Source organism: Solanum verrucosum, unplaced genomic scaffold, assembly GCF_900185275.1.
Source record: "Solanum verrucosum unplaced genomic scaffold, falcon-dt-bn FXZP01000125.1, whole genome shotgun sequence".
Classification (NCBI taxonomy): Eukaryota; Viridiplantae; Streptophyta; class Magnoliopsida; order Solanales; family Solanaceae; genus Solanum; species Solanum verrucosum.
Window position 1 is genome coordinate 1 of NW_026019923.1, and position 14,499 is coordinate 14,499.

General features: G+C 36.9%; 1 protein-coding gene and 1 pseudogene across 1 annotated transcript; both read left to right on the top strand.

Annotated features, from left to right (window-relative positions):
* The first annotated feature begins 3,607 nt into the window (after positions 1–3,607).
* On the top strand, positions 3,608–4,775 carry LOC125826036 (transcription factor SRM1-like). The gene is made up of 2 exons (XM_049505337.1): positions 3,608–3,912; positions 4,124–4,775. Exons 1-2 carry the CDS (start codon positions 3,608–3,610, stop codon positions 4,773–4,775), a joined length of 957 nt encoding a protein of 318 aa, XP_049361294.1.
* Positions 4,776–11,027: 6,252 nt separating this feature from the next.
* On the top strand, positions 11,028–12,094 carry LOC125826047 (transcription factor SRM1-like; annotated as a pseudogene).
* Positions 12,095–14,499: the final 2,405 nt, after the last annotated feature.

The window sequence follows — 14,499 nt, forward strand, 5'->3', positions numbered from 1 at the left end:
CACAACACCACTACAACTTCAACAACCAATAAATCTTCTCTTGGAATTAAAAACGAGTTGGTGTGTGGGGGTATGAACCAACCAACACTAAGGATCATAAAATCCCTCAATATACAATAGGTCACAACTCAAATACACAGCCCAATCCTGTCCCACAACCAACAATAACTTCAACAACACAACTAACAACATCAACAACAACTAACAACTTCAACAACAAATCCAATCTCTTCTCAAATCATAAAAACGAGCTTGGTATGTGGGGGGAAAGGATAAACCCACACTAAAGACTCACATACCTGATTAGGGATCACCCCCGACAAAAATCCACGACGATCCTTAGCTTCTTCTTCTCTTTCTCCTCTTCTTTTCCTCTTCTTTCTCTCTTATCTTCCAAGCCCTAACTCTCACTCTTACTCTCACTCTTTAAAATGGGACAAAAATGATCCAAACATCAGTCTAACACCTCAATATAACCCAAAGAAAAGATTAGGGAAAAGACCAAAATACCCTTAAAATTTTCGGACTAAACAAACTGCACTGTGCGACTGTGCGACTGTGCCAACAACCCAACTTCCAAAGGGCATAAGTCACTCATACGAACTCGGAATCAAGCAAACTCGGCGGCGTTGGAAAGATCATTCCAAGGGCTTTCCAGACATAACTGGAAATTCGCCTAAATCATTTTGAGCTAGGAGATACGACTGCTCAAAGTTGACCAAAAACTCACTTTTTTTTCCATAGCCAAATTTTCCAGATTCTTTCCAAAATGACTATTTCCAATTCAACTCTTCTTGGAACTCAATGTGCTACACCTAGGGACCTTAACTTAACACTCAAGAAATTTTTTATTCCTCGGTAAAATCCCACTCCACATGAAGGATGGCTCGAGTCTTAGTTCGAAAATTCTCTGCGGTGTTACAATGGCATTGTCAGATTGCCAAACAAATTTGAAGTTGATCTTGAGTGCACACCATATTATAAAAATCTTTGAATGCAATATACGCATCACTCTTCTTTCGAAGTAATGATATCCATGTCATCCTAGTATATTCATCTATGAAAGTAATAAAATAGCAAGCTTGAGACGGAGTTTCAACTTTCACAGGGCCCCAAATATCAGAATGTATAATAGAAAAAGGTTCAGAACATTTATCAAATTGGTAAATATGGAACACGATGATTTTTCGCTAATTCATAAATGTCACAATGAAAAACTGAGTTATCTAAACCTAAAAACAAATCTGGTTTGAGTTTCTGAAGATAACCAAACGAGATATGTCTGAGCCTTCTATGCCATAACCATACATGGTCCCGTGCTTTCTCAACCCCATATGTGCGGAATGCATGACTGAATTTATTCTCTCTGCCTTTTAGTCAATTCCAGAAAGTAGAGATTGTGTCGCTTAACAACATAACCAAGAGTCCCCCGAGTCAGAATGTCCTGAAAGATACAAAAAAGAGGCCAAAAGGTTACAGTGCAATTAAGAGAGGAGGTAACTTGGCTAACATATAGAAATTTATGATCTAGAGTAGGTACAACCAAAACAGTGTCAAGTCTTAAAGCTTCTGTTAAGACAACTGGTCTTACTCAGATAACTAGAGAAGTACCACCATTAGCGGTAGAAATAAAGGGCTGAGAAGATGGTTTTAATGATTGTAATTGGGTCTTTGGTCATGTGATCAAATGCTCCACTATCTATAATCCAAGTACTATTCGTAGAAGGTGCAGTAACATTAACATTAACATTGTTATTATCGGTAATACCTGGTTGCGCCAAATTGACACGATGTTCTATTTTACCATCATTGTTTGGATGATTAGTTCCTGAAGAAGTCGTGACTACAACTCTGTTTGGAATGACTTTGCGAGGTTTCTTCGAGAATTCCCACCAATCCGGATAGCCAATGATCTCGTAGCATCGTTGTTTTAAGTGTCCTGATTCACCACAATGGCTACAAATAAGATTAGTAGGCCTACTAAATGACTGATTAGTTCGACCTTTAACAGAACTACTACGATGGACAGCCATGGCAGAACTCTCATGAATTAGTCGAGCACTGCCATAGTCTGCCTCTGTTGAGCTTCTCTTCAGACATAAACATATGTACTTTAAAGGTCAGGCTTTGGATCCTTACTTAAAATCTCACAACAAACTTGATCAAATTTTGCATCAAGTCCATTGAGAAATATATGAACTCGTAGCCTTGCCATCATAGAATGCATTTGAAGAATACCCTCAACAGATCCATCCTGCGTATTTGTTCGGTGATCAATTTCCTGAAAAATAGCAACCATTCGGTATAGTACATGGACAGGGGTCTTCAGTTTTGCATAGTGGTGAGGGATTTTTGATTTAGTTCAAACAATAGGGTTTCATCAGAACCATCATATAACGCTTTGGCAACTGCTTCCCGAATTTCCTTTGTTGTGGAAAATCTGATAAACCGCTGCATCAGGGTGGGACTCATTGAGTCAATCAACCAACTCTTCACCTTATGATTCTCTGTAATCCATATTGCATAACCCGAGTCAGTTTGTTCGGGTTTCTTTGCTTCACCGGTAAGGTAACCAACCTTGTTTCAAGCTCCGATATGCATCTCCATCAATTGAGACCATAATGAGAAATTTGTTTCATCAAGGATAACTCCTGTTGGAAAGGGTGTGTTGTCTTGTTGAACTATAATTGAGGTAGGGTTTGTTACAATTGAGTTCATAGGGTTTCTCGTTGTGCCAGAGAACGGCGTAGTATCACCCATCTTGGAAAAAAACGAGGTTGGGGATTCAAGTTTTATGAATCTGATTGATCTGATACCATGTAGGCTTTTAGGTTTAGAGAATATTTTTCCTTTCGCGTCGTTTATTCATCTCATAATAGAGGTATATATAGATACAATTAATACTTTGTTGACAAGTATAATTAGAATAGAATTAGGACAAATACTTGACCCCTACTCCAAGAAATATATATTTACATAATAGTCCTAATTTCAACACCTCCCAAGGTAGGGATAAGGTCTACGCACACTATACCATACCAGTACCTCACTTGTGGGATTAACTGGATATGTTGTTGTTGGTTCTATAAATCTTCCGTTCAAATGAACAAGAAAAATGATTAATTTAGATATTGGTTTTGAGGTAGATTATGAAGAGATGAATATCATGGCCTCTACTCTTCTTTAAAATGCTTTCCGTTGTCGAAAGTTAATGTGTAGAGATTTGAATATCATGGCCTCTACTCTTCTTTGTAGTCTTCTTTCTCATTATAAACCCTTCCATCCGTTAGAAAAGGTAAAGAACGTAGATGCTTTCATAATATGCTTCGTATCTCTGGATACTTATGTGGGTACCATACAACTTGTATTTTCATGTTTGTTCATTTTACCACAATTATTACTTCTCTTAGTGTCCATAACTAATTTATAAGAATACATGTGCTGCTGCGATTGTTTTTGTTTACTAAATGTCAGGGGTTACAAAAAATCTTATTTTAGATTCCGATATTTATGGTTGCTTTTGTCATATATTGAAACTCATCTGTTTTCTGATCTTCAAGTACTTTCCTTATTCATGCTTGATCTTTCCTTGTAGATCTAAAAGAAAATGAGCACCGATCGGACCTGCAATAGCTCCTTCTGGACTAGGGAGGAGGATAAAATCTTTGAGAATATCCTAGCGATATACTTTGACGATAACAATCTATTCATGAAGATGGAAGAAGCACTTCCCGGAAAATCAGTTGATCAGATCAAGGATCACTACAATATACTCTTAGAAGATATTGATGCCATCGATTCTGGACGCGCTCCATTACCTAATTATCCAGAACTACAAAGCAATGCCAACCAAAATAAGAAAGCAGATGTTAAATGGCGAAGAGGGACTCCTTGGACAGAAGAGGAACACAGGTTGGTTTCTGTGTACAGTTTTTGAGGGTTTATTTGCTCGTCTTTTTTAGGAGTCTGGTCATATTTATATATTAATGTTTTTTTGGGGTGTTATCTGTGATTTTACACAGTGGATGCAGAAGGCTTTGAGAGAGTAAAACTTTTAAGTAAATGCTGTCCTGAGATCTTGTTTCCTGGATAATAACTTATTTTTCTATCTTTCCTGCTATAGGTCATTTCTCCAGGGCTTAGATATATATGGAAAAGGTGACTGGAAAAGTATATCTAGGCACTGCGTGAAAACAAGAACCTCAATGCAAGTGGCTACCCATGCCCAGAAGTATTTCAAGCGCGTTGAAGCCAACAAGAAAGGGAACAGAAGAGCAAGAGCAAAACCAAGTGTTCTTGATATCACTGGCGTGGATGCTGAATTCGGTGGTAATTCCCAAGTTCCATTCGCTGTGGACATGATTGGACCTGCTTGCGAGGGATCACAAGCAGTGCAGGACACTAGCACTGAGAGCATGTGTCATCGAGAAAGCACCAATGCTGAGCAGATGACAGCAGTAGTCGGAGGAGAGCTCTCAGGCGAAAATGCTTTTGTGAATGTTGATGCTAGCAGTGGAACTTCAGGTCATTCTATCCCTAGAATTGGGAGTGAACTTGAAGCATTACTCAGTCACCCCATGGACGAAGACAATGATTTCAATTTGATTTTTGATGTCGGGATGGCACCAACTTCTGATGCTGGGATAGCACCAACTGCTCAAATCGGAATGTCCGGTTATGCAGCTGCAGGGGAGGCTCCAGCTCAGTTACCTCCCTTTTCCCCCTCATCTTACTTTGGTGATGGAGTATGGCGCAGTTTAGACACTCGCCGTTGATGATGAAGGCACTTTTTAATCCGCATGATCTGTTCACAAATCAGATGTTCTGATTTGCTGCACTTGTTTATTGAAGACTTGTTTTTAACAGATGTTCTGATTCTGACTACTACTGCTCTTCTTTATCTATTCTTAATCTGCTTTAGTCAGTATTGCTAGACAAGTGGATTTTGGTTGAAATATTTCAAAATTAAAAACATTAGCAATTGTTTTCAAAGTTCTTGCCTTTGTTTTTTGCAATTGTTTGGGGGACAAAATAATCATTTTTTCTTTGCATTAAGGACTTTCTGTTACGTGATAAGTATGAAAGACTAAAATAGTCCAACCTCATACATTAGGGATCAATTTGATCATTTTAAAGTCCATTGACTGTCGAGAAGCCGATTGTCAACTTGAATGTTCATACAAGAAACTTGTATTTCCATGCATCTTTTTATTTGTCAATCTGGGGCAATATGAGTGGCATAAGTTATTTCTTATAAACATTCGAGGGGAAATTGGAGGACTACCAATTTATTGACCCGGGAAGTAAAGAATGATAATTCGATGAGCTCTTATTTTCCGATGGCGGATCTGTATACTCTTTTCTTGTTGCGTATAAAGAACACTCTTTTTACCCGTAACAAGAGGTATGAAAAATCCTTTTTTCAACAGAAATGTTTTATCCTTAGTGGGGCTTATCCAGTGTGAACCGAAATCAACGGCATTGAACTTTGTATACTGAGTGGTGAAACCCAAAAATACAAATTCACTAACCATGATTCTTATCATCAACAATTTTACTTGGTGAGACATGTATACTGAGTGGTACAACTTTTTCACCCCCCCCCCTCCACGGTAGGAACTACGATCCATAAAACATGCAATAATTTTACTAGGTGAGACATGTATGACAACTCCATTGCAAATTAGCATCCATAAAAGTTCAGGAAAGTAGTTTTCAAACCCGCAGTTTTGTTTCCACAGTAAACATGCCTGGGGAATGCACGCCTACAATCTCCGATTACAATCTTTAACAATGTAGTCCGACTACACCTAATACTTTTGGAAAGGATGAAATTTCCTGTCCTAAATGACATACTTATTAACATCCATAGGACTTTACTAAACTAATTTTAAGATGATTTTAAAATGTTTAATTTACATTTCAGACTCCGAAATAATGTATCATCAATGGGTAGGCAGATTTATGTGGTTTGTGCAGTCAAAGTTAGATGCATCAGGTATTGTGTCGTGCTTTCCTTTTTGGGGCTTGACCATGGGTTAACCTACATTGTCTGCGCACGTAGAAAATTCTCTTCTTTGTGAATGTACACATTCTTGAATGCAGTTAGTAGTTCACATTAGTATTTTACATGAAACCAACAATACCTCCTTTTGGTTCAACTTTTTCTTTTTATAAAAGCAAATGATAAGTATCACCTAATGTTAAAATACAGTCAAATTGTAAGATGATAAAAGCAATACACACTTTGGGTATAGCTAAGAAGAGTGGATTTGTTTTTCTGAGACACCACACGGTCTGGAATGTTAAGAATTTCTTGAAAGGAATCGGATGTCAGTGCAGGTACCTCATTGTGATGGGAAAATTGGCACTCTTGAGCCTCCAGAAAACTGCTTTTAACATTGTGAGTGAGAGTATTGAAAATGAAAAATGGAGAACGGAAACGCCCTCGAAAGAGGAGGGGCACAACCGAAGTAACGGTTAGGCAAAAATCAGAATATATATTTTTTGTTAGAATAGGACTGAATTAAATATATACATTTATAACCATATATATACTCCTTCCTAGAATAGGACTCTAACCCTACAATTAATGTATAGCTATAAATATTTGTTTTCTATTGTATATTGAATCACTAGAGAATACTATTTCAGAATATCTTATGTCTTTCTAGTTATGAGGAAACTTATCCACCTGTTGCTAAGATGACAATGGTACATACATTATTGGTTGTGGCTTCAATGAGAAGCTGGACCTTACATCAGATGGATGTGAAAAACTATTTCTTCACGGCAACCTAGAAGAAGTTGTGTTTATGAAACCACCACAAGGGTGTGTTCTGCCAAGACCAAATGCAGTTTATCATCTTTGAAAATCTCTTTATGGCTTAAAACAGGCTCCCCAAGCTTGGTTTGATAAATTTCTATCCACGATTTAAATAACGGGCTTCTCTTAGAGTTCTTCATATCATTCCTTGTTTCTTCGTACTTCTCCCGTAGGTATCACAATACTTCTCATCTATGCTGATGATATCATTATCAAATGAAATGATCAAGAGAATATTACTAAGTTGAAAGAATTATTGCATACCTTATTTAAGAAGGACTGGGGACGATTGGCGTACTTTCTTGGACTTGAGGTTATATACTTGCTTACTAGGATCATGCTTACACAATAAATTAAAAGAATGCTAGTAATCTTGTGACAAGGGTTGGTCTTACCGATGATAAGGTTGTGTACACCCTGATGGAGATTAATACGAAGTACAAGAAGGTTGATAGAGAACCATTCAATGATGCAACTTTATACCAGCAGTTGGTGGGATCATTAGTTTATCTCACTATGACAAGACCAAACATCTCATATGCAGTACATGTTCTAAGTCAGTTTGTGGCTAATCCTTACCGTATACATCACACTGCATTACTTCTTGCCATTCGGTATATTCCTGGTTCTATGAGTCAAGGTGTTCTTTTCAGTTCTGATTCTTCTATACGCCTTGAAGGATATACTGATGCAGATTGGGCTGGTTGTTCCTATTCACAACGCTATGTTACTGGTTGGTGCATGTTTAGAAACAATCCCGTACATCTAAATCATCTACGTAGGCTGAGTATAGTGCTATGTCGATAGGAAGTTCAGAAATTGTTTGGCTACAACGGCTATTATCTGACCCTGGTGTCGTTATTACATCTCCCACATTGTTACATGTTGATAACACTAGTGCGATTAAAATAGTAACAAACCTGGTGCAACACGTAAACACAAAGCATATAGAGGTGGACTACCATTACATTCGAGAATTGATTATCGACCGTTAGGTTTGTTCTATATGCCCATAGATAATATAGAACACAGAAAACCTAACATATTGTATAAAAATATATATTTTTTTAATTTCTAATTTTATTCTATCTATGAGATAAAAGTAAGATCCTTGTGGTCTTTGACTCTCTTCCAAATTTCACACATATCGAGAGTTTTAACGCGCTGTTACAAAACCTTATAACTTGACTTTTTTTCTCGGATCCTACACATAACGAGAGACTTAGTGCACCGGTCTGTTCATTTATAGTTCTTAGGGATCTTTCATTCATTATTATTGTTACTATTATTATTATTTCACAATTGTTTTAGAAAAGCTCAAGAAAATTGAGCGAAACTTGAAAATTAGGAACCATTCTCAGTTTGATAAAAACAATGGTCTTTTAGATTTTCTGGTTGATAATTTGATTCCTTTTTCTTGCTTTTTGGAATCTAAACATAATTAAGTACTGATGTGGCATGTTTTGAATGACTGATATTTTTCAGATTTGGTTTTTATTGATACTAGGTAAATTACACGTTCTTTACACGGGATTGAACTATTTTATTAAGCTTACATATGATCATTCGGTTACTTCAATATTTCTGATACATACACTACATTGTCAAGAACATTTTATCTTAATGCAAAGTGTTTCTCTGAAATCTTAAAGTGCTATATTTTTTTAATTCTTGTTTTTGTTGCACAAAAAATATAAGTCATAGAGAGATTTTAAGTATAAGAAAGAAGTCGAATTTTTTTTTCATGGAAATAGTTGATCAGAAGTGACTGTTAAGATATGACACCTGGGCCTAACTCAACCCCAAAAGCTAGCTCTTGGGGGTTGAGTTAGGTCCCGATGCCATATCTTTACATGGTATCAGAGTCATGTTCATTCCCGTTTGGGCTCCCAGTCCACGCGCCAGTTGGGCCTGGGTGTGAAGGGGGGTGTTAGAGTGGGTTGTAAAGATATGATACATGGGCCTAACTCAACCTCAAAAGCTAGCTTATTAAGGGAGGTTTGTCCAAGTCCATATAAGGAGACCACCAGTCCATTCCTCAACCAATGTGGGACTTTTTACCCACTCTAACACCCCCCTCACGCCCAGGCCTGACTTTTGTTGATATGTTTATCTCCTTAAATATTGATGAAATGCCCTAAAAGAAATATTTTGGTGAAGTAACAAGTACAATAAGCTTTGGAATTTCTGTAAGGACACATCACATGAGTGAAATTAATCTCTTTGCCCAAAATTCTCTAGTTCTTTTTCTTGATTATATGTATGTGTATGTGTGTGTTTGAATACTTGTATACTTATCCTATAGGTTGATTCATCCAAAAACTTTCTTTGACTGTGCTTAGCTTTGTGATCATTAGGTTTTTCCCCCAGTTGTGCCGACATTTTACGGTAATGTTCTTTAACATGCTTTGTGTTTATGAAAATTAATTTATAGAGATATGACTTTTATGAAAAAAGAAAGATCTTTTTTGGATTTGTTTTTTGATTTGTTGTCATGGTTCTGTAAATCTTTCCTTTTCTTGATCTTCTTTGACATGCTTATCCTTTGGCCAAGGATCTATCCAAACTAATGTATACAGAAAAAGAAAGATCTTTTATGGCTTTTCCTTTTTGGCTTGTTGTCATGGTTATGTAAATCTTTCCTTTTTGGATCTTCTTTGATATGGTTTTCCTTGAGCTAATGGTCTATCGTAAATAGTTCTTTACCTATCCTACCACACCTCACTTGTGGGATTACACAGGGTATGTTCTTTGATTTTTTTTTGGTTATGTAAATATTTCCTTTTCCGATCTGATTTGATTTTTATTTCCTTGTGCCGAGGGTCTATCCGAAATAGTCCCTCTACCTCTGAAGGTAAGTGTCATGAGGTTTTTGTAGACTCTACCCTCCCCAAATCTCACTTGTGGGATTACACAAATATTCTCTTTTTTATCTGCTTTGATAGGCTTTTCTTTGAGTCAAGGTGTCTATTGAAAAACAACCCCTCTACCTCCCAAGGTAGGGGTAAGGTCTATGTACACTATACCATACCCATAATTCACTTATGGGATTAATTGGATATGTTGTTGTTGGTTCTATAAATCTTCCATTTAAATGAACAATAATTTGCAGACAATCAGAAAATGATTAATTTAGATATTTGTTTTGAGGTAGATTCTGAAGAGATGAATATCATGAGATTCATCTTGTTTCTATTTTACTTAGGAGAGAAAAAATTTGTCAACATTTTTCCAGGGACTTTTCTTTAAAATGCTTTCCGTTGTTGAAAGTTAATGTATGGAGATTTGAGTGTTTGTCAAAAAAAGAAAAAGAAATAAGAAGTTGTATATGCTTCGTTTTGATTTGTTGTCTTGGATATAATTTGTCATTGCACATCCACTAATTCTAAATAGTTAGATTGCGTGACAAGGGAATATGGGTTTTTCTTTTTCCATTTGCTATTTCAAGTTGTATAAATGTAACAAGAAGATATCGGAGAGGCTGTATTGATAGTATCATAATGATTGACTTACTCTTGGATTCTGGGGTAGATTATGAAGGAATACGAAATGACACTTTCCTATTTGATATTGCTTACATTCGTCTTGTTAAATTTCTATTTTTTTCAGGAGAGAAAGTTGTTCAGGTATTACTCTAGAATAATGTTTTTATCGTGAAACTCTTAACAAATGAGGATTGATTTCTTTTGATAACATATGTTGGATTGACATGATTTCTTTCCCGTTTTGTGGTATAGGGCCAAAGATCTTTTATTTTTGCGTCACTAACAAGAACAAAAATATATATTTCAATGATATAATTTTTTCTTATCTTCAGACAAATAGTTTTCTTCTTTTTAGTCTTCTTTCTTAGTATAAAACCTTATGTCCATTAGAAAAGGTAAAGAACGAAGATGCTTTCATAATATGCTTCATATCTCTAGGAACCTATGTGGGTAGTATACCCCTTGTATCTTCATGTTTGTTTGTTTTACCAGTCACTTATTACTTCTCTTAGTATCCATAGTTGATTTAAAGGAATACATGTCTTGTTGCGATTGTTTTTGTTTACTAAATGTCAGGGGTTACAAAAAATCTTATTTTAGATGTCCGATGTTTATGGTTGCTTTTGTCATATATTGACACTTGTCCGTTTTCTGAATCCTCTTCAAGTACTTTCCTTTTTCATGCTTAATCTTTCCTTGTAGATCTAAAAAGGAAAATGAGCACCGATCGGACATGCAATAGCACCTTCTGGACTAGGGAGGAGGACAAAATCTTTGAGAATATCCTAGCGATACACTTTAACGATAACAATCTACTCACGAAGATAGAAGAAGCACTTCCTGGAAAAACAGTTGATGAGATCAAGGATCACTATAATATACTCTTAGAAGATATCGATGCCATCGATTCTGGAGGTGCTCCATTACCTAATAATCCAGAAATGCAAAGCAATGCCAACCAAAATACGAAAGCAGATGTTGAATGGTGAAGAGGGACTCATTGGATAGAAGACGAACACAGGTTGGTTTCCTGTGTACAGTTTTTGAGGGTTTATTTGCTCGTCTTTTTTAGGAGTCTGGTTATTTTTATGTTTTAATGTTTTTTTGGGATAATAACTTATTTCTCTATCTTTCCTGCTATAGGTCATTTCTCCGGGGCTTAGATATATATGGAAAAGGTGACTGGAGAAGTATATCTAGGCCAAGAGCCGCAATGCAAGTGGCTACCCATGCCCAGAAGTATTTCAAGCACATGGAAGCCAACAAGAAAAGGAACAGAAGAGCAAGAGCAAAACCAAGTGTTCTTGATATAACTGGCGTGGATGCTGAATTCGGTGGTACTTCCCAAGTTCCAATCACTGTGGATATGATTGGACCTGCTTGCGAGGGATCACAAGCAGTGCCGGACACTAGCACTGAGAGCATGTGTCATCGAGAAAGCACCAATGCTGAGCAGATGACCGCAGTAGTTGGAGGAGAGCTCTCAGGCGAAAATGCTTTTGTGAATGTTGATGCTAGCAGTGAAACTTCGGGTCATTCTATCCCTAGAATTGGGAGTGAACTTGAAGCATTACTCAGTCACCCCATGGACAAAGACATTGATATCGATTTGATTTTTGATGTCGGGATGGCACCAACTTCTGATGCTGGGATAACACCAACTGCTCAGACCGGAATGTCCGGTTATGCAGCTGCAGGGGAGGCTCCAGCTCAGTTACCTCCTTTTTACCCCTCATCTTACTTTGGTGATGGAGTATGGCACAGTTTAGACACTCACCGTTGATGATGAAGGCACTTTTTAATCTGCATGATCTGTTCACAGATCAGAAGCTCTGATTTGCTGCACTTGTTTTTTGAAGACTTAATTCAATTATGTTAGACAATATTGCTCTTATTTATCTGCTTTAGACAGTATTGCTAGACAGGTGGATTTTGGTTGAAATATTTTCTGTAAAAAAACATTAGCAAAAAGTTTTTCTGTGCATTAAGGACTTTCTGTTACATGATACATATGAAGGACTAAAGTAGTCCAACCCCCATACATTAGGGATCAATTTGATCATTTTAAAGTCCACTGCTGTCGGAAGCCGATTGTTGTTTACACAAGAAACTCATATCCAAGCATCTTTTAATTTGTCAATGCGAGGAAATATGAGTGGCATAAGCTATTTCTTATAAATACTCGAGAGGAAATTGGAGGAATACCGATTGGTTGATCCTGGAAGTAAAGAATGATAGTTCGACATGCTCTTATTTGCCCAAGGCAGACCTATAAACTCTTGTCCTGTTGCGTATAAAGGACACTCTTTTTATCCTTAACAATAGGTAAATACAAACCTTTTTTCAACGGAAATGTTTTATCCTCTGGGGGGGTTATCCAGTGTGAACGGAATCAACGGCATTGAGCTTTGTATACTAGGTGGTTAAACCCAAAAAATACAAATTCATTATTCTTATCATCAACATAGTACAACTTTGTCACCCTCCTCCCCCCGCCCCTCCCGGTAGGAACTACGATCCATAAAACATGCAATCATTTTACAAGTTGAGACATGTATGACCACTCCATTGCAAATTAGCATCAGAGTAGTTTTAAAACCCATGGTTCTGTTTCCACAATAAACGTGTGTGGGGAATGCACTGCATATGAACCCATTGAGTCAGAGATAGAAAAGTGTTCTCTCGTGGAAACACATCAAACTTCTCGCAAATAAATCTAGTATATCCCTACAATCATGCCTAGATCTACAATCTTTGACAATGTTGTCTGACTACACCTAATACATTGAAACGTTGGAGGAACTTCCTTGCTGAATTTAAGATTCAAAAAAATCTAATTTTGTTGGCGTCACCTAATTTTGTAAAGGATGAAATTTCCTGTCATAAATGACATACTAACATCCATAGGACTTTATTCCCTTTGATGGTCTAGTTGCCCACGAACAGGAATCTAAATAGAAAAAAAAAGAGCTAAGGTCGAGAAAGTCTTGGCTAAGCAATTCATCTACCTTCTTGGTGAGGTATTACTATTCTAATTTTTAAAAATGATTTTAAAATGTTTAATTTACATTTCAGACCCTGAAATAATATATCATCAATGGGTAGGCAGATTTATGTGGTTCGCGGCTTCGTGCAGTCAAAATTAGATGCATCGGGTATTGTGTCGTGCTTTCCTTTTGGGGGTGTGACCATCGGGTGTTGTGTTATTGCAATCTGTAAGAGATGTCACAGAATAAGTACTCTCTGGTTCAACTTTTTCATTTTATAAAGCAAATGATAAGTATCAACTTATGTTAAAACACAATCAAATTGTAAGACAATAAAAGCAATACACACTTCAAGTATAAATAAGAAGGCTGGATTTGTTTTTCTGAGACACCACACGGTCTGGAATGTTAAGAAACTTCTTGAAAAGAAACCGATGTCAGCGCATGTACCTCATTGTGATGGGAAAACTAGTGTACTCTTGGGCCACCAGAAAATTGCTTTTAACATTGTGAGTGGGAATATTGAAAATGAGATATGGAGAACGGAAACACCCTCGAATGAGGAGGGGCACAACTGAAGCAACTAATCTGAATGCATCTATAAGTCGAGTACCAAGATAATATTGCTACTATGCATCAGCAGATTGAGTACCAACACAAATGATTACTCACTTTTGAGTGTGTACATATACTAAAAGCGGCTAATACAGATAGCTCAGAAAAAGAAAAAAAGGGTGCTTAATTGTTCTATACTGCATTCCAAATAAGAAAGGATGCAAAGATCACAGATATCAGAAGTCCAAAATAGATCTATATGCAGCATAACTTTCTCTTTTCAAAAGTACATAAGGTCCCATAGTCGGCAATACGGTTTAACAAGACGACAGTCGACACAGGTGCATGTTTTTTTGTATTTCTTTTGCAATTTATGATGAGACTACTACCCATCTAGATAGGAAATAGGACTTAAAAATTCAAAATTCCAGGCATTTAGAAAGTACTCCTTCTAGAAACAAACTAGACTACCATGTAATGATTAATGAGTTAGAAGAAGAGTTGAAATCCTAGGGAATCACAAGCATCAAATAGAACATTCCACATATATAGAGAACATTAGAGGGCTTCCCGGTGCACAAATCATCCTGCATTAGCAGGGCCCGAGGAAGGGATGCACCCTAAGGAGTATGGTGTAGACAGCCTA

Excerpts from the sequence above, each read along its gene's own strand:
- LOC125826036 (XM_049505337.1), top strand. The coding sequence starts at position 3,608 with ATGAGCACCGATCGGACCTGCAATAGCTCCTTCTGGACTAGGGAGGAG. Across the intron at positions 3,913-4,123 it reads TGGACAGAAGAGGAACACAG|GTCATTTCTCCAGGGCTTAG; the intron begins GTTGGTTTCTGT and ends TTCCTGCTATAG.